Here is a 21,506-nt window from a genome sequence, read left to right as displayed (position 1 = left end):
CTATTACTAGTTTGAAACTGTGTCCCTTCTCCCACAGTTTAATTTAAAGTAATATTTCACATTAATCTTTTCCATACCGTTTACTATTGATGCCTCCTTTCCAGACAGAAAAGCCCAAGTCTCTCCAGTCTCTCCTCTAAACTCTAGGGATCAGCCTTGTGGCTCTTCTCTGTACTCCCTCCAGCAGCTAAATGCCTCCTTTGTTTCTTGGTGACCAGAACTGGACACAGGACTCAATGTGCTGTCTGACCAGAGCACTATACAGTTTGATTATGACTTGTATTCTACTGTTTTAGCTATGTAGTTCAACATTCAGTTGGCCTTGTTGGTTATTGCACTGCATTGGTTGGATATGTTGATCATCCCCTTTATCTCTCAACTTAATCTGTAGCTATTTCAACACATTTCATGGAGGAAGTATGTTATCCATTTTTCTTTCCTATATTTCAGTACTTTACATCTGTCTGCATGAAATTTTATCTGCCATTGTTTCACTTACTCACGTATTTTGTTTAACTCATTCTGTAATTTCTGGGCTGTCTCCTTTGAGCTTAACTAATAGCATGTCATGCAGAACTTTATCAAATGCCTTTTGAAAGTCTAAGTACACAATGGAATTTATCACAATCCATTTTCTCAAAGAAATCAAGGACGTTGGACAGGCAGAATCTTTCCCTTTGAAAGCTATGTTGTTTACTGATTATTAAGTTGTTGTATTACAGATAATCCTTTAGTCTTGATAATTGATTTCATTATTTTATGCATTATTGAAGTAAGGCTAATAGTTGCATGTGCCTGTTTTGTCACCCTTTTTGAATATGGAAACCTCATTCGCCTGTTTCCAATCTACTGATACCATTCCAGTTTCCATTGATTCCTTTGTAATGATTGTCAGTGCCTCCCAATTTTTTTCCCAAGCATGCTGGGATTTATGTTGATAATGATGTGAATTTGGAGTGAAAAGTCTGCTATAGAGCAGTTGAGTCACAATCTGATTTGCTACTCTGTCTCCAGTAAGACCACCTCAAGTAGATAGTCGTGAGCTTTTAGCAAAACAATAGCAACTGGTTCAGAGCTACAGAAACCAACATAAATCATGTCACGACATGCACTGTGAAACCAGTCTGTTGCCTGGTGTTTGATACCTCAACTCAGCACACTTATGACAAGGATTGGATTTAATTGTATGCAATTGATGCAACAAACAGTATGCACTTGGTGATTCAGTGTCCTCTGAAACTCAGAGCACCACTGCAATGAACAGATACAAATGCACAAAGCAACGCATCATGAGTACCCACGCACCTGTGGTTGTAGAGTGGTGTTCTGATCTCTGAAAGAAACCAGAATACCATCGGCTACAAGCCAGTATAATCCTGCTGCTGTGAGTGAGGGGGTGTTGTTTAACATATCTCAGTAACGCCTGCATCCTTTAATATGATAAAATTACAAGTCCAATTTTTTTCAAAATTGCAAATGTGGGAAATCTAAAGCAAAAACAGAAAATGCTGGAAATGTATAGAAGGTCTGTCAGGATCTGTAAAAAGACAGGTTAACATTTTGCATGTGTAGTTTTTTTTCTTTTCAGGACTAGTGGGCCTATAGTGTGTTTCCAGCATTTACTGTTCTCAATGCAAACCAGGTTTTTTTTTCCAATTCCCCTATTTTCTTGCTTTATAGCTGGTATTGGCCTTTCCCATGCCTTTTCACCGTATTAACTACTTGCATGTTCTTCTTCTCTTTTAAGATCTTTCCATTGCCTCAGTGAGATGATCTCTTATATCATCTAACCGTTTCCTGCTTTTCTATTAAACAATTTGCATGTCATTCAACCTATCAACTTCCTCTTTATGATTGATGTATCTGTTGTTTCTTCCCGTCTCCCTCCTTAATTATAGGTTCTAATAATTTCCCGACAACAGATGTTAGGATGCCTGGTCTATAATTCCCTGGTTTCTATCTCTCACCAGCCAGTTGTTATGGAATTTTGATGACTTTTTAACAGTAAATCACTGTTAAAATGCCCAGGTCTGCCAGTGTTATGTGAAATTGTCTCCTTTTATACTTAACTTTATTAATGAGAAGCAACTTATTTTTGGAACAGCTGTGTGCGTTTTCAAATGCAGTACCAGAGAGTGACTATGTCTTTTCCTTTTCAGAAATAAAGACACAAGTCGAGATGAATTTATATTCTATTCAAAGAGGTTGATGAGACTGTTGATAGAGCATGCACTTTCATTGTTGCCTTTCCGGGTATGTATGGAAATAACCTCGTGCGCTTTTCATAGAATGTTACTGCACAGAAACAGGCCGTTTTTTTTCCAGTGTCAGATTTTTTCCTCCACATGAGCCTAGTCTAATCCCACGCTTGCTCCCCATAACCTTCTTTTTCAAGCATCTAATTGCCTATGCATTTAAGATGATTATGTTTTCAATAATAACAACATGAATTTCAATGGCACTCTTCACATGATGTGTCCAAGTGCACTACATTAAGGGGAAACAAAACATGGAACAGGTTTTGAAAAACATGGAGGGGGGAAACTGGCAGAAAATTCCAAAGGGCAGGAGTGTAGTGGCCAAAGATTCATAGCGGGGTACAGGGGACAAAGAGAAACCTGGGACTCAATTTTAAAACCGAGCCAGGAAGGGGTCGGGGTGGTCAAATTGAGGTCGGGAAACCCATTAGTACAGGTTTCCCGGACGTCCTTACGATTTTGACGTAAGGATATCTTTTATTTTTTTTGATTGACAGGCTGGTCTCAGACGGATGGGAGACCAGCCAGAGAGAGGACTTCTTCAGGTAGGTCTGCAGGTAAGTCTTTGTTTGTATGGATGGGGAGGGGGTGCATGGGTAGGTACAAGGGCATGAATGGGCATAAGTTGACACGGGTGGGCATAGGTTGGCATGGGTGGACATACGTTGATACAGGTGTCGTGAGTCATGTGGAATGGAATCGGGGGTCAGTCACGGGGGTGGGGGGGCGGTGTCGGGATTGGGGGTCATCTCGGGGGTCCACGATCGTTGAGAGGGAAGGTCGGGAGTCAGAGGACCGGAGTGGGGGGAGGATTGAGGTCGGGGGTCTGGGATCGAGGGGAGGGTCTGCGATCAGGGGTCTGGGGGTCCGCAATCGGCAGGGGGTCCGCGATCAGGGTTCAGGGGTCCGCGATCGGTGGAGGGGATGTCCACGATCGGGAGTCAGGAGTCTACGATCACTGGGGAGTCGATGCAGGTAGGGTTGTTGGGCCTGGGGCAAGCACTGCTGCTCCTCCGGGCCCACAAGCTGTGCCTTTCTAGGCACCCAACTGTTAGTCTCGGGCCTTCCCACCTCCTTTCACGAGGTGTAAAACAGCAGGCCCGGGAATCCCGGCGCCCCCAGGGGTTGAAATCAGGAAGTCCAGAAAAATGGAGGACTGAAGCCTCCTTGAAAGGTTTTAAGGCCCGACCCACCTCCTGGGAGTGGGTTGGTTACCCGCCCCTCTTCCTGCCCCAGTGAAAACTGGAAATGGGCGGGTTGGGGGGAGGGTCTGAAATGTTGGCAATTTTCAATACCCCTCTGCCCCAACTCTCCCATTTTTCAATGTTAAAATTGAGCCCTGGTGTTTGAGGAGTGGAGGGTGCTTGTGGCAACATAAGACAGTAGGAAATCACTAAGACAGGGTGGTGTGAGGCTACGAATGAGTTTCAAAATGGGGATGAAAACGTTGAAGTTAACTCATTTAGCATATTGAAATGGCTGGGAACTACGAGACCAAAGCCCAAAAGCTTCAGTGTTCTGTGCTCCATAGGCACCTGCAAGTTACAACATTGAGTTCTTGTTCCCCTTTCTGCTGACTTTAAATATTTTGCACTTTCTATAACTAATGCTTTTTTAAAATTCGTTCATGGGATGTCGGCGTCACTGGCGAGGCTGGCATTTATTGCCCATCCCTAATTGCCCTGATTAGAATTACCATCGCCATTTATGAAATGAGGGCTGATTTTTAAAAAAAATCTTTGAATGTTCTTAATCATTTCTTCAGTTACCAGTTTAAGGAATGTGGAGACAGCACAGCACAAACATGATAAGATTAACTTACAATGCAGTCACAACTTGATGAGATGACTCATTTATTTTTGTATGTTGCATCTTTTATTATGAAATAAATGTAGTTTTATCAATCCTTGTGAGATCATTAACCATGTTTTTATACAGATCAGTGTGCAATAGCTTGGTAATTGTTGATTTAAAAAAAAAATATTTTAAATAAACATTAAGGTCCAAATGTAAGGGGTGGCATGATGGTGCAGCATATTGGAGAATTGGCATTGAGTTTCACAGGAAAGCAGGATGTCTTACCCAGCAACACACACTGAAAAACTACTTACAAATTTAGTCACCCATGAAGCATTATATGCACATGGGTAAATAGACTGATTGAAAGTTCTTCAGCTCATCTCAGCTCCAAATGTTATACAAGAATTAACACAATGTCAATGCTAGGTCAGACCAATTATAAAAAAAGGCCCCTACCAAGGTGATGGCAGCCCCAGCACCAGCGTAAACAGGGCAGCAAGTAGCCCAATGCCATTTTCAGGCCACCTGTTTACGTCAGGTTTCTACAGTTAAAATCAGCCATCTGGTTTCTGTGTTGATTCTTAAAAGACCTCCCTTCAAAGACTGGCAGAGATCAAAAAAATTTGTAAACACCAAAGCACTAGATGTCTCCTGAATGACCAGACATTGCTAATGAATGGAATATTGTTTGGGATCTGTGCAAAACAACAAGGTGTACTTGATGCACCTTTTCTTCTGCCGATGCATAGCCAACCCAGCATGGGGCTATCTGGGGAGACTACTGCCATTCAGGTAGGAGTGTGATGGAATACTCTCCACTTGCCTGGATGAGTGCTGCTCCAATAACACTCAAGAAGCTCGACACCATCCAGAACAAAGCAGCCCGCTTGATTTACACCCAATCTACTACCCTAAACATTCACTCCCTTCACCACCAGCGCACCGTGACTGCAGTGGGTACCATCTACAGGATGCACTGCAGCAACTCGCCAAGGCTTCTTCGACAGCACCTCCCAAACCCGTGACCTCTCCCACCTAGAAGGACAAGGGCAGCAGGCACATGGGAACAACACCACCTACACGTTCCCCTCCAAGTCACACACCATCCCAGCTTGGAAATATATCGCTGTTCCTTCATCATCACTGGGTCAAAATCCTGGAACTCCCTAACAGCACTGTGGGAGAACCTTCACCACATGGACTACAGCAGTTCAAGAAGGCAGCTCACCACCACCTTCTCAAGGGCAATTAGGGATGGGCAATAAATGCTGGCCTTGCCAGCGACGCCCACATCCCATGAACGAATAAAAGAAAAAGCTCCTGCCCAAAGCACATATTAAAACAGCTTGTATGGGTCCTATTCATGGAAAAAATGGCCACAGAATTCCAACCATGATACTGATCCTGCTCCACCTACATAATCACCTAAGTGAAAGATTAGTATAAATACTTCCTTATCCCCAAAAGTAATCAAGCAAAACTTTGGAATATGCAACCACTGTCATTGTTCAACTCTGATCAACTGCCTTGTTCCCCCCCCCCCCTCACCCCCTCTGCCTTCCCAGAAACATTGATTTCTTTTGGGAAGGGGGAGTTAAAAATTTCAAGAGGTGTGTATAGTTTTCATTACTTTTGAATAATTGTGTGTTAGTGTTATGAAAGCAGGCTGATATAATCCGTGTACATGTCCTGCCTAATGAAAATACTGTTGCCTGGTGTTTTGTGGCAGATATGTACAGTCCAGACACTACAGGAGGAGGACTATGAAGGGAGAAGATTTGATGGCAAGAGAGTAAGTATGATATAACAGGCTATTGTTGTGAAATAACATTTGGCACACAGTACAATTTTAACATTGGCATGATGTTAGCAACCAACTGGAAACAGTTCCAATGAAGTCTTAATAATTGAAATTTTACTGTGTGGAATTCAGGGTAAACATTGTCTGTGCCTTAATTATCCTAATAATATCACCTTGTAAAAGATAAAGTGTTAGAGTAGACAGATGTGTGAGAATGGTTGATCATTGACTGGTGTGAAATCTTCTGTTCAATAAATGACATTCTGGTGGCATCACTTTGATGCAGTTTGTGTGCACTGTAACTATATCTGTGCATGAGCCTATCAGCAAATCGATGGAAATGTAGTTTTCAAATTAAATAGGAAATGAATAGCTGTTCTATTTTTAATTGGATAAATAGAAGAGAAGAAAGTTATTACAGCAGCAGACAGTTCTGGGAGGCTAAAGGGTTTATCAGAGACTGAAAGTCATTCTGGCAAATTGACTATGAGTGGAAGATGCTAATTACCTTGTCTTTCAGTAACAGTTGTGTAAATATGAATATCTCCCGCTTATTAATTGTGTGCTCAGTGATTGGAGTTTAATGATCCATTCATGTGAGTTAGTTGGCATATCACCAAGAGGTTATCATTTTTAATCCCTGCTAAGATCTAAGTAACCGCAACAGAAAAGTTGATTTTAATAGTGAATTTAACTATTTGTTATGGATGAGTTTACTCATGGGGAATTATTTGACTGCAGAAGATGACAAGTATACATGTTGGCAGCAATCCCTCCAAGTCGAATATATTTTTAAAATAAAACAGAAAATGCTGGAAATCCACAGCAGGTCAGTCAGCATCTGTAAAGAGAAAATTGTGACATTGATCAGATTGTGACATTTCTGGTGTGTGCCCTTGATCAGACTTCATCAGGCATCTGATGACAAGCACACATCTGAAATGTCATGACCGTCTTCTGTATTAACAGATACTGACTGACCTGCTGTGGAGTTTCAGTTTTGATTTCAGAGTTCCAACATTTGCAGCTTTCCCTTTTTTTAATACATTTTTTACATATGGAAACTACACTTGGTGGCACAAAGATAGATAAAGATGAGGAATGCCATTCAGCCCATCCAGCTCATCCTTCCATAAAAACTCACAATTCCCCCCAATTGCATCATCCAGCTGCCTCTTGAATGATTCCAGAGTGTTTTGCTTCCACCATCTTACCTTGGCAGACCATTTAGAATCATAGACTCAAAGAATGATACAGCACAGAAGGAGGCCATTCAGCCCATCGTGCCTGTGCCGGCTCTTTGAAAGATTTGCCCAATCAGTCCCACTCCCCTGCTCTTTTTCCATAGCCCTGCAAATTTTTCCACGTCAAGTATTTATCCAATAGCCTTTTGAAAGTTATTATTGAATTTGCTTCCTCTGCCCTTTCAGGCAGTGCTTTCCAGATGGTAACAACTCAGGACGTAAAAAAATGTTTCCTCATGTTGCCTCTGGTTCTTTTGCCAATTAACGTTTTAACTTAAATCTGTGTCCTCTGGTTACCAACCCTTCTGCCACTGGAAACAGTTTCTCCTTATTGACTCTATCAAAACCCTTCATGATTTTGAACACCTCAATCAAATCTCCTCTTAACTTTTTCTGCCCTAAGAATAACATCCCCAGTTTCTCTAATCTCTCCACGTAACTGAAGTCTTTCATCCCTGGTGCCATTCTAGTAAATCTCCACTGCACCCTTTCTAAGATCTTGACATCCTTCCTGAAGTGTGGTACCCAGAATTGGACACAATGGGCACGATTTTAAAAGGAAAGTGCAGGGGCGGGGGGGGCAAAGAAAATCAGGATTTTCTGGAGCGGGAAGGAATCCCGGCTCCAACCCGCCGAAAAACGCGCACGACCCAGAGTTATCTGAGTGCTTGAAATGTACATAAATGCAATTAAGAATGATGGCAAGAGATTTCACGCTGCCTCAATGTGATTCCCATGTTGTGTGAAGCACGCCATGGGAAAGTAGTTGGGTTTCAGCTGGCAGCCATTTGGACATTTAAATCCCTGTTTAACAGATGGGGATAAAAGGTGAGTTATTGCAGCAGGGCACTCAGTTCTCTCAGACAAACTTTTGGCTGGGAGATCTTTGCGTTTAGACTGAAAATTCTTGGTTCACATTCAGAATTGTTCTGTTTACACATATTTACCAACTTTTCGGGCCCCCTCAAACTGACATCATCAGGATGGGGGGCGGAATGGCTGCATTCACGAGTACATCCGAGGAGGAGGAACATCACCATCATCGCCAGGCACGGCATGCACTTCCGCCACTTGTAGCTCCAGAACATAGTGGTACACCACAGGCACCTACACAAGAGCAGAGAGGGAAACAACAGAGGGAGTGACGTTGCAGGAGGCACTACCCTCGTGACCTTCCTGGACCTCTCTGAGGAGCAGTGCCTACGGAGGCTGAGAGTGAGTCGCCTGGTGGTCGCAGACATCTGCAGCCTCCTTCATGTCGAGCTGCACCCGGGTGGACCTGGCGGCATCTCATTGCCCATCGCAGTTAAAGTGACCAATGCCCTCAACTTCTTCACCTCCGGATCATTCCTGGGTGCCACCGGTGACATCGCCAGAGTCTCTCAGTCGTCTGCCCACAAGTGCATAAGACAGTTCACCGACGGTTTGTTTCGCAGGGTGTTGCAATACGTGAACTTCCCCATGGACGACCTCAGTCAGACGGAGAGGGCAGTGGGTTTCCACTCTGTGGCTGGCTTCCCGTGGGTACAGGTTGCAATTGATTGCATGCATATAGCAATCCGAGCACCTCCACATGAGCCAGGACTGTTCATCGACAGAAAGGGATATTACTTCATCAATACGCAGCTCGTTTGTGACCACCGCAAAAGATTTCTTCACGTGTCTGCGAGATTCCCTGGCAGCTGCCATGATTCATTCATTCTGACGGAATCCAACATCCCGGCCCTCTTCCACGCACCAAACAGCCTTAAGGGCTGGCTCCTCGAAGAAAGGGATACCCCCTGCACACGTGGCTTATGACACCTCTGAGGAACCCCATCAGCGAGGAACAGCGTCGATAAAACGACAGCCACATCGCTATCAGGTCTATAATTGAACATGCGATAGGACTGCTGAAGATGTAATTTCAGTGCCTGGATCGGTCTGGGGGAGCGCTTCAATACGCACCATTGAGAGTGGGTCAAATTATAGTAGTGTATCGTGTCCTTCACAACACAGCACAATGGAGAGGGGTACAGATTGATGAGGCCCCATGCCCTCATCCAACACCCACATCTGCCATGAATATTGAGGAGGAGGAACCCATCGGCGGAGCAGCGGCTCACCTGGCTGCTTGTGAGGCCAGGGAGACACTAATATTTGAACGCTTCTCATAAGGAGATCACAAAGTGAGAATAGTCCAGTCCTCAGAGCACCTGGAAAGAGCAGTGCCAACACCAACCCCCCCTCTTCCCCCTGCACAAAACAGTCCTGCAACTACACATACATCCACTGTAAATTTACCCACTGGGTGGCATCAAGTCTCGCCATTCATGATTTATTTATTTTTTATTCGTTCATGGGATGTGGGCATCGCTGGCGAGGCCAGCATTTATTGCCCATCCCTAATTGCCCTTGAGAAGGTGGTGGTGAGCTGCCTTCTTGAACTGCTGCAGTCTGTCTGGTGAAGGTTCTCCCACAGTGCTGTTAGCAATGATGAAGCACATGAAAGGGTGCTATCACAAAAGGCAGTCAAGAATGGGCAAGACATGGCAGTAGTGGTGAGAATGATAACATTTAATGTGATTTTAACAAAAAACAAATATAAATGAAAAACATGACAGTCTGTCAGTCACCCTTGTGCATACCCTTTGTGATCACAAAACCTTAGCCTTTCTCTTCCTACTACTTCTACGTGGTGCTTCCCCTGTGGCTGCAGCAGAGGTAGTGGCAAGTTGCTCATGTTCATGCCATGACTGCTGAGATGCTTTCGGCCAATACCCTGTGGGTTTTGAAGCCCGTGAGGGCCCCAAAGACTGCTCCACCCACACCTGTGCAGGGGCAAACTCGGCCTCCGCTATTTCCTCCCTTGCTTCTCTTAACAGCCTGGGATACATTTCATGCGGGCCCGGCGATTTATCTACTTTCAAAGATGCTAATCCCCTTAATACTTCCTCTCTCACTATGTTTATCCCATTCAATATTTCACACTCCTCCTTCTTTCCCCCTCTGACTGTTTTATATTTTTTGGAGGTTTTTCCTAGTTGATTACCTCCTCTTTCTCTCCACAGGCTCTGGATTATTTGTTTTTCTTACTTGTTTCTCTTTGTAGAATCTTATTAGTCCATTTAGGGTCTGACAAAGGGTTCACATTGGAAACATTAAACTTCCTTTTCATTTTTCAGATGCTGAGGGAGCTGCTGAGTATTTCCAGCATTTTGTTTTTAATTCTGAATTCTTTTGTAGGAACAATATACAGTTGTCCCTATTTACAACACACTTGTGGATACAGTACTGTTTTTGCTCAGTTTATTGAGTGGTTCATTCAAGCTATTTCCAAGAGAAACTGGAATCATCCGTTTCTCCCTCCATGTACAGTGTTCTGAGTACAAATACAGCTGGAGACTTGAGTCTCCATTGGTGTCATATGGAGAATGACCCATGCCACATACAGTGCTCTGCTCAAAATGCTATTTTACCATGTCGCTAAGAATAACATTATATTGAAGGAGCACCACACATATTTCAGGGAGATTTTATCACGATAGAATGCAACATGACTTCCAGAAGTGTAGCCTAACAAGTGTACTGTAGTTAGTATGTTTCCAAGGCAGTATTGATTTTTTTCTTAGTGACCACTATAATTATCATCTTTTTCACATGAATAGAAAGAAAACTTTTGTTTAGATTCTCCATTCCCATAAAGCAATTAGGGGAGAAATGGTGTTGGGGGTAAGAGTATGGAATTTTTGGTGGGGTTCAATATGATTGTTTCGGTCATGTAATTGTTTAATTGGAGAAAATTGAGCCTTACCCGTGAATTGATGTCCAAACGGCAGTCTTACAGCATAGAGGTAGTTGTAGAGTTGAGGGAAATGGTAGAGAAGTACAGCTGGATCCCATGCCTATGAATGATGTTATCAAGGTGCAGCATTTAAATCAGAAAAAGGAAGGGTTGAGGATGGGATCTTGAGGTGACTGTGTGAGGATGGGAAAAGGCACCATTGCTGGAGATGCACGTAGATAAATAGATAAAGTCCTTGCATCTTAAGTAAATACTGCAAATCCACCGTTCGAGCTAAAGCAAAAAATATATTTTATAATGTAAATAACTGGAAATGAGAGGTTTTCGGAGAGATGAATGAACAAAAATATTTGGATTTTAAGAAGTACAATGGTAGGTAAATAGTTTTACCAACATGAGCCTTGCATCTTCTCAGTATCTGTAAGGTGTATAATATTTTTACCTGATGTTAATTATATGATGTATAGCTTCAGTACATTTGCTGTATTACACCAATATGTGAGCCAGTGTCACATTTAGACTGAGGCAAGACCATGAACATCAGGAACCATCCCCCAGGTCCTGGACTACTCACAAGCAACGCCGCAGAATTTCCTTATGTTGTATAGAAAGCTGTTCATGGAGCATATAATCCTACAAGATTGCTCTCTGTTAATTTGTAAAAAAAAAATGGTGAGAGTTATGAGCAGCTTCTTTCTATATGTTGTAATTGCATTTTTTATTATCCTTGAAGATAACAGGAGTATCCATTCTAAGAGCGGGGGAGACCATGGAGCCGGCCTTACGAGCAGTGTGTAAAGATGTGAGAGTTGGTAAAATCCTAATCCAGACTAACCACATTACAGGAGAACCTGAGGTGAAAAAGCAGCACTTCTACTGCTTATTTGTGCTTTGACTATATGGAATTTAGATTACCATAGCAAAATTACCATAGAATTGAATAAATTTATGCTACTAAACTTCTCTGTGTTTTGATTTACTGTAAGCTGTTTTTCTAGGCCCTCATAAAACTGTTTGCTCCCAATTTACAGCTTCATTACCTGAGACTGCCGAAGGACATCGGTGAGGATCATGTCATTTTAATGGACTGTACAGTGTCCACAGGAGCTGCAGCTTTGATGGCAATCAGAGTGTTACTGGTAAGATTCAGCTTCAAAATTGTGTTAGATCCCTTTTTGTAAGTCACTTTAATATTCGTCTTTTAATTCAGATTCTACTAGCTCGGTGTCTGTGAGCTGGCTCCTACCGATATGCTGCTAAATTTGATTCCATAGTTCAAGAGCAGACCTGTATTCCTGGTTTTACCTGGATCTAACAAGTCTGTTGCCAGTTTACAGAAACTAATTTAGCACCGTGAACGCTAGGAGTCGGCTCATGGAATCTGACTTAAAAGGCCCTTCAATTATGGAAAAAATATGATTAAGGGGACAGTTTTCCAGGTAAGCGCTAGCAGCAGGGGAACCTTGCTCATTGGCACATCCCAGAAAATTACTCCTAAAATCTCCTCATATGATCTGTTTTGTAATTTTTATAGATAAAAATGAGAGAGAGTAACAGTTTCATCTCTTTGATACAATCTGATTCATGTACTATTGTGGGAAACATGGTGATGAGGAGATGTTTGTGCACTCAAACTTAGCTCTGTTTTATCTTGCAGAAAGTTTTCAAAGACTGAAAAGTAATTAGTTTTTGATAGCCACTAACTCAACAATGACTAGCTTTAACACACTCAGAGATGTCAGTAACTTCCTTTGTACTATGAAACAGGTTGGCGGTGCTGGTCACTGAAACGTATCAACAGGTGACTGTTTGGAATGTTAATGATGAAAATTATGAAAGAGATGACAAACACTTTTAATCGTGTTGTCTCGATTTTTTGGATTAGAAATTCTCTTAGTTCCTTATGAGTTAAAGCCATTTTGTTTAGGTAACCTAACCTTGGAACAGTGTGATTCACTTCTTTACCCATGGTACTTTAATGTGACATTTATTTAAATTGGGGACTAAGGTGTCTCCACACGCAGACTATCTAGTGGATTAAATTAATTGACCCCAGTCATCCAAACAACGTCAAACTTATACATTCACTTCCAATCGAAAATCAAAACTGTGACTGAATTGAACACAGCTATTCTTCTGAAATAAAAATATAAAATGCAGGTGTGCCAACATCTGAACACATAAAAGACAAGTTAATGTTTTGAGTAGAGCCCCTTGACCAGGACTCGGTTGTGACAAAGGGCCTTTATCTGAAACATTATCCTGTCTTTTTTCTCTTTACGGATGCTGATGGACCTGCTGAATATTTCCAGCACTTTCTGTTTGATTTTAGATTTTTGGCATTTGCAGTTTTTTTTCTTTTTATGACAGCTATCCCTTTCTGTTCTGCTCTAGGTACAAGCTGACCAATTGCTACTTGGAATTGTTATGTGTTTTGGTATAAAGTAATGGTTGAAATATTTACTCCTTTGTACCATCGATTGAAGATGTGCATGATTTGAACTTGGGGAATTCATGGTTTGTGTAGTTACACTGCTCACCTTTGCTCTGGGTTGCAGGTTTGTGATTGGACAGAGCTGAAGCTCTAAGTACCTGAGATTTTGAAATTGACCTGCACTGCAAAAACACAAATATATTTTTAATGGATGGGGCTTGGAAGAAATGTTTTAATAGTCTGAATTTTTAAAAACTTTATCTATATGTTTTAAACAATTTTGAGGATTGTAGTTTTAAAATGAGGAAGAAGAATTCTATGGAATAGATTTACATTGTCTAATTGATGTGCACCTGATTCTTGTCGCTCATCTGCAGGATCACGATGTACAAGAGGATAAAATCTTCCTGGTCTCCCTGCTGATGGCTGAGATGGGGGTGCACTCAGTGGCATACGCCTTCCCACAAGTGAAAATTATCACCACAGCCGTAGACAAAAAAGTTAATGATTTGTTCCACATCATCCCTGGCATAGGCAAGTATTGAAACAAAAACTATTTCTATGATTCTATAAATATTAAAAGAAACAGGGAGATGGGTTTCCAATCAGTAATTCCAGGCATAGTGGGATATATTTTCTGATCGGGAAACCTATTTACAATAAATAGGTTAACATCTGCTAAAAAAATAGTACACAGAGCATTAATGTGTGAGCGCACTAAGCATTCATACCTGAACTTCGCCAATCAGAAAATGTACCCCGCAGGTAAAATGGCCTCCTTTTGTGCTGAATCTTCTATGAAGCTAAACTAGATTGTCCAGTTTCATGCATTAAAATGCCTGTGACGCATTAAATGTAGCAGGTGGGAAAGACAAAGAGCTCGATTTTTGGACATCCGAGATGGTGGGTTCGTGGCGGGGGGGCTCCGAAAATCGGGGATTCCCGGGGTGGGTCCGGAGCCCGGCTCCAACCCACCCACTTCCGGGTTCCCTAGTGATGCACTTAGATGCTCGCGCAGCCCCCACATGCGGGACTCCCGCTGGCAATTAAAGCCAGCGGGATCCCACTTAAACCAATTAATTAGATAGTTCAGGTCGTTTGCAGACCTGATTGACATGATATTTTAGGAGGGGTGGGATTTTCAACTCAACTCAGACTGTTTCCCGTACTGGGGGAAACACTCCCAGTTGAAATGGACGTGTTGCAGCCATCAGCCTGTGGCAGCTGCAAAGGTCCATTTGACAGGTGGTGGGGGGAGAGACCCTCACTCATTGTAGGAGGCCACTCTGTCACTTTGGACAAAGTTTGGCCTCCACCACCCTCCTCCTAACAATCAAATTTACCAACTTGCAACCTCAACCCCGGTGTGCAGACACATTTACCTACCTTGCGGACCCCCTCAAACATACATCTTCTGGATGGGGGCCGCCATAGCTGCAGTCATGACCTCCTTGGAGGACGAACAGCATCACCAGCCTCGCTGGCCACGCCGTCCACCTCTGACACATGGAGCTCCACAACAAAATGCAGTGACACATCCACCTGCACAGCAGGAGGGAGGCCAACCACAGAGAGAGATGCGTCGCAGAGGGCACTACCCTCGCCACAGGGTCCAGAGACCGAGGCTCAGCTTCCAGGACCTCTCTGAGCAGCAGTGCATGCAGAGGCTCAGAGTCATTCGACATGTAGTCGTGGACATCTGCAGCCTCCTTCATGCCGAGCTGCTCCCGGCTGGCCCGAGCACCATCAACTTACCTGTCGCTGTCAAAGTCACACTGCCCTCAACAACTTCTCCTTCGCATCCTTCCAGGGTGCCGCCGGGGACATTGCCGATGTCTCTCAGTCGTCTGCACAAAAGAGCCCTGCAAATACACCTAAGCCCACTCTGCAGTGACACAATGGGTGGCATCAGTTGTGGGTCTTCATAGTGATCCTCGGGAAAGGGCATTATTGCACAAACCAGACAAGATTTGCAAAGACGTGGCAGTAGTGGTGCCAATATAATATGTAATGTGAGTTGATCAGAAATCAAATATAAGTAAAAACCATGACAAACCCTCAAACACCCTTGTGCATCCCTTTCATGCTCACGACACGTTTGCCTTACGCTTCCTACTGCACATATGTGATGCATGCCCTGTGGCTGCAGCACAGGTAGCGGCAGGTTGGGTGAGGCTGACCGTGAAAGAGATACATGAGAGGGTGAGTATGAGATTGAGCCATGAGATTGTATGAGGATTGGGTTGAGTGGTAGTGGTGGGATGAGTACTGGCGAGGTGAGTAAGTGCAGGTAAGATGAGGATGAGCTTGGAGTGGGTGTGAAGAGTGACGTGATAGAGTAGTGTTGGCAGTACAGAAGGAGATGTGCGGTGGGGGTGGTGATGTGGCAGACGGAGTGTAGGGGAATGAGTAAGTGTACTCACTTCGGCTGACCTACTTAAGTCATTAAAGCGCCTCCTTCACTGTATACAGGTGCGCGATACGTTGGTGGTGCAGGTGACCTCCTCTGCCACCTCGAGCCAGGTCTCCTTGGTGGCAGAGGCAGGCCACTTCCTCCCGCCCGCCGGGGGAAGATCTCTGTCCTTCCCCTCCTCCTCACCCCATCTATTAAGACCTGGAGTGAGGCATCATTAAACCTGGGAGCAGCCATTCCCCTGGGCTCCTTAATGCTGTAATTTTGGCTCCTTTCTGCAGCATCAGTCAGTGGAGGACTGCCCCTTTAATAGGGCTCCTCCAGCTGACAGCCTATGATGCGGCTGCGCAGTCCGCCCACTGCGCAGCTTTCCAGCGCAAAACCCGGAAGCAAAGGTAAATGCCTTCAATTAGGCTGCGATCGCGTGCGGAGCACCCCGAATTCACTGGGCGCGTTACCCACGCGCCCAGTCGACCCCCCGCTGCCAACCCGCCGCCCTCCTAAAATTGAGCCCAAAGAATGGGTTAGCATGAAATTTCCAGCCTCCTTCTCCCCCATAATCAAATTCTCTACACTTTCAACTCAAGCTGTACCACCTCAGGCCCCACTGATGCTGGTGTGCAAGGAGTCTGTATTACCCAACTGCTCCTTTTTTACAAATGCATGTAACACTTTGTTGTCAGGTATTCCTCTTTGTTTCCTGATGGTTTCTTTACCTTTGCATTCTTTTTCTGTTCCAGTTGCGTTTATTAAATTCCCCTAACATGTTCATGTAACTCGAGCTATACTTTATTCTGGGTTAAAATAATATTAATTAGCTGGAAAAGATGTATTCCAGCTTTCCTAATGTGTATTGCTGGAGGCAAGTCTCCATGCTGGGAGGACACAGTTGAAAACTTTATCCTTGTGGCTGCACAATTTGATGCCAATGTAAAGGTGAACTTTGCCTGCCAAGACTGTATTTCAACTAATTTTGAGAAACAAAATAAAGAACGGGTTGCTTTAAAATTGGAGAAAATTCCTACTTTGTGTGAGACAGACAATTTTCTAATGTCCCCTTTGATCCTTTTTGTGATTATCTTAAATATGAACCCTCTCATTACCAACTCACCAACCAGTGGAAAAAAATTATCACTATATTTACCTCATCATAACCCTTCATGATCTTGAATACCTCTGTCAGGATACCCCCTTAGCCTTACCAGCTCCAGTGAAAATAGCCCCAATTTCTGAAGTCTTTCCTAGTAACATCCTAGTGAATCTATGCTGCACCTTTTCCATTGATTTTATATCCTTCCTATAGTGGAGTATCCATTCCTTGTCCTGATGATATCACCAGTCACCATTCAAGAGAGAATGCTCAAAAAAAAATGTTAACAATGGTGACAGCTATTTTAGCATTGAGAGTCTGTAGGTTATCATGGTGGTGAGACTCCTTCTTTGATATGCTATTTCGTGTACCTTTCAGTTGATATTCAGTGTAATACAAGGTGTCTCAATTTGAGATGATGTAATGTAGTATCTTTCTAATTTTAGGCAACTTTGGAGATCGTTACTTTGGAACTGATGCCCCCGCCAACTGGAATGAAGATGATGACTGTGCAGCTTTGTGATACATATTTTTATTTCAGCACTACCAGGCATTACAGTCCTTCATAGATCACTGGTTAAATCTCATGAGCTTCACCAAATGTGTCAGGAATTCAGATACAGTGGTCAGCTTGTCCAATATGCGGCCTGCATCCTTTAATCTTAACGAACAGAAAATCATATAGGTCGCCCATTGGACACACTAACCTCTGCTTTACACTGGAAGCGCTAACTCTAAAATTCACCCCGACATCTCCTTTCTTTAGAGGAACCCACTGGCTTATGTCCCATCAAAAGTACAACATATTGATGGGTGTAGTACCTACTGTGTAGCTAACAGCATCCTGCAACAAACTAATAATTTATATACAAAATAACAGAATCGTTTTTTAAGGGAAAAGATTACATTTTCTTCCAATATTAGAAACAGTTATAACATTTTTTCAAAACTGTGGAAAATTCATATTTTTATTGTTACTTTTTTGACAATGTTAAAGATTTTTAATTTAAGATAAATGAATGTAAGGTTGTGTACAAATATTTAAGCACTCTCTGCAGTACTTTATAATTGTTTAAAAACTTTACCCAGTATCACAACATAGGAAATGCCTCTGAGAGTTAGGTATCCTTGTTGCACTCAGTTTTATGTTGTGACATCACTACCGAGTGCTTTTAATGCGTCCTGTGGGTTTTTTTTTGTAATATTAACAATACCATGATTATTGCATTAAACTTGGAGATTGTTCATGAGCACTTTAGAAGAAGTTAAATTGTGCAATTTATCATTCCTATAAAGCAAATTAGTGTAAGTTTAAACGCATTGTAAAACAATTAGTACCTGAGAAAATATTCACTATAAAGGAATATCTCCACCATGATCCTAGCCTTTTTTGGGTGATAGGAACACTGTGAATAACCTCAGAATGCAATGGGAGATCACTGAACATTTTAGCATTGCTAGATGTTAGTTATAATACTTGTAATCTGAAGTCAAGGAATCCTGCCATTAAGATATGAAAATCTGATGTATTTTAAAATAAAAAGCTTTATATTTTGATCTCTTTACATCAAAATCATTTTTAAAAAAAAGACAAAATGATTAATTCCTCACATCCTGAATCTCTGATCAGAGTGCGGCTATTGGGGAGACTGGCCAAAATTTTCCACTTCAGTACTTCTGGCGCATGTTGGGTGCACACAATTAGCAAATTGCACATCTTAATCTTCTAAGCATTAAAATTACTGGTTGGAAAATCACGGCAGTTCCCCAATTTGCCTTCCTGCCGTGCTCTATTGGCATTGAAGTCAAAAATCCAGGCCAGTAAGTCACTTTTCCACAGTGAGGAATGGAAATTGAAGGGCTAAACACTCCCATAAATCGCAACTGCCTGCTTAAAAACTAGGAATTGGGTGTACGTCAACCACTGGAATGGAGAAAAGTGTGTGTAAAAGCAGCTCAGTGTAGAACAAATTATTTTTGAAATTGAGACAGGGGAGATTGTAAAAGAAGAAGTGCTCCTTAAATTAAATTGCTGTGTCTTCTCTGCTGCTGTACACCTCAGACGAACAGATAGAGCGGAACTATAAGCTGTTCCCCTGCTCTGTCAACACTTGCTCAGTTTATCAGCCAGTGGGAGGGTCACTTTGACAGCCATTACTTGTTTCCTAGATGGATTGACTTAAAAAGTGATAAAACACCACAGGCATTTGGGTGCCAGGCTGGATTATCTGATTCACGCATTCAGGGCTGTATATAATGTGCGGCTGGAGAGCACAGCTACAGTACAGTATCATCAGGGGGTACAGCATCACTCATTTTATGGTTTATTTGATGTCCTCAAATCAAAACCACTTTTGCACAATTCTTCTAAAACAACATTTTGATGTAATCGATTCTCAGTTTGCTCCTGAATTAAGTCTATAGTGATATAGCCATTCCTGTCACATATAGAACGCACTATGTACAGCTTTTGTCAGTCATGATCTGGGCATATCTCGGGACTATGTGTACATTCATCGTAACTGCAAAAATGAGCATATGGTCTTAGGAAGCATACGATGCAACTACTACTGTGGTGTCAAACACTAACCTAATATTTTTTAAAAGGTTAAAATTATTAGCTGATAATCATCTTGAACACTCCCACTGTAACAGTCCATGAAAAAAGACCATGGGGGTGAAATTAACTTCACTGGAAAAGAAAATTGTGCGGGTTGTAAAACAGGCTACCGATTCGCTATTGCCCGTTTTACATTACAGTAACAGCCAAAGACCAATTTCATCCCCATGAGTGACACATACTTACTCTTCTGCAAGATGATGGCTATTTTCTGTTCACTCTGCTTCAGATGTTATTGAGGAGGACTGTTTGAGACATTAGTTGGATCTGGTGTCGAGACTGGTTGAGTGTTTTGCATGTCACCAACTCACATTTTAAAGCCAACAACTTAGTCAAATAACTGGCTGTAATTTCATCCTAATTTAGCAATATCTATCCATTAGTCTATGTTCAGTCCCTGCTTTAGATCAATCTTTTATTTATTTAGCAAAGCTTTAAACTACCTCAATTAGTTGTCAAACTAATGTAGTTAAATTATTATATGCTACAATCTGCTATTCTTCTGCAGCTTATAGTGAAACAATGTTTGCACTGAAAAAGCATATTGTAATCGAAAATAAATTGTGTTAAATTATTGTATAATTACTGAGTGCAGCACATTGTATCTAATGGTAAACAGTTATTAAAGGATATAGATTGTCATTCCGTACAGAAGAATCCTACTTTTTTCGGGTAATAGATACCCTAATAAATCTCTGGAGTATAAGCATATATTTAGCACAGCAATTTCCTTATTAGACATACCTCAAATAGCAAAGATAAGTTTAAAATATATTGTGTGTTTTAATCATAGTCTCAGGCTACTATACTACAAAAGAACTATCCAGTTCAGTAGTGGAAGTTCATCGATATTTTTATATGCAGAAACACCATTAGCATTGTGTCTGCAGTTTAACTTCTAGAATGTTTAATGAGTGTTTAACTGATAAATAACAGTAATTGAATGTAGGTATTTTTGTAAGTTATGAGATTGTATTGTTGGTTATATACCATATATCAGTAAATTCAGAACCTGATTGCAATCTATTATGTATAAACCAGGATCTAATTGCATTGCTCTCATAGAATATATTTTAATATCTATTGACATGTGAGCTTGAACTGTTTCTATAATCTGACTCACTAACGTTTATCTTTAATTTGGATTCCACATATGATGGCTGTAAAATTTGTGCTTTGGAATAGTCTGAGACATCAGTCAGGAATTTCTGTTTTCCAAAGCACAAATTCCTATGTTAAACTCCAGCTGATTGGGAATTCAAAAGGTGATGGTGGGTATGTATGTCTGCCACTGGTTTTACAGCTTCAGATATGTGATTGACATAGAAAAGATTTTAATGAGAAAAGCAAAGAATATAGAAAATCTTACATATGTTGAAGTACTACTCCCTTGTCAGTAAGTTAATGGCTGTGTAGGCTGTTTGTTGTTATGTTTTGCTATAAATAAGTCATTTCTGTAAGGGCTGTTACCTTCGAGACAGTGATCAGAAGAAATTGCTAGTTGACTGCTGTTTCTCAACAACACAACTGTTTTTTTATAAATGCAATTCCCCATCACAAATAATTGGTGAAAAACAAACTGCTTGAAAGATTAGTTTGTTAGTTAACTTCTTAATCTGTTATGTAAGTTAAATCCTGATTGGTACAACATAGTTACAATTTTATCTCTAGAAATGTTCAAGAGTTAATAGCAAGCTGGAAACCAAAAATAATTCTCCTTTTAGTACTTTTAATTGGTGCATTTCGAACATTGCCTATTACCATATGGTTGTTTTGTTTAGATTATTATTGCTTTCAAACAGCAGTTTCTGTCCATCAGCGTATACAAACTCTGTTGAAATAGCTCTGTGTGCAAGACAAATTAATTTAATATACACCATAATCTATTAAATCTTTAAAGCAGTGTTGACATTAGGATATATAATATTGTTATGACCTGCACCCCATTCTGTCATATATTGGCTGTTATTTCCTATGATTTGATAATTCTGCAGTGGATTATGTTGCACTCAATTGTTTTGAAGTCATTAAGGCATCAACTGCATGGACTGACCTGACCGAA

General features: G+C 41.7%; 1 protein-coding gene across 4 annotated transcripts in view; it reads left to right on the top strand.

The window, feature by feature from the left end:
- Nucleotides 1–20,086, top strand: part of LOC137335241 (uridine-cytidine kinase-like 1) — a 127,148-nt gene extending 107,062 nt beyond the window's left edge. For all 4 annotated transcript variants that reach the window (XM_068000497.1, XM_068000498.1, XM_068000499.1 and 1 more), the window contains exons 10-15: nucleotides 2,160–2,253; nucleotides 5,788–5,850; nucleotides 11,621–11,743; nucleotides 11,919–12,026; nucleotides 13,699–13,855; nucleotides 17,271–20,086. In XM_068000497.1, coding sequence (XP_067856598.1) covers nucleotides 2,160–2,253; nucleotides 5,788–5,850; nucleotides 11,621–11,743; nucleotides 11,919–12,026; nucleotides 13,699–13,855; nucleotides 17,271–17,347 — 622 coding nt within the window. In that variant the 3' untranslated portion in view covers nucleotides 17,348–20,086. The remainder of the gene's footprint in view (nucleotides 1–2,159; nucleotides 2,254–5,787; nucleotides 5,851–11,620; nucleotides 11,744–11,918; nucleotides 12,027–13,698; nucleotides 13,856–17,270) is intronic.
- The last annotated feature ends 1,420 nt before the right edge of the window (nucleotides 20,087–21,506 follow it).

Source organism: Heptranchias perlo, chromosome 19, assembly GCF_035084215.1.
Source record: "Heptranchias perlo isolate sHepPer1 chromosome 19, sHepPer1.hap1, whole genome shotgun sequence".
Lineage (NCBI taxonomy): Eukaryota > Metazoa > Chordata > Chondrichthyes > Hexanchiformes > Hexanchidae > Heptranchias > Heptranchias perlo.
The sequence above is the reverse complement of the archived record's forward strand: the minus strand, read 5'-3'. Positions and strand labels throughout refer to the sequence as shown.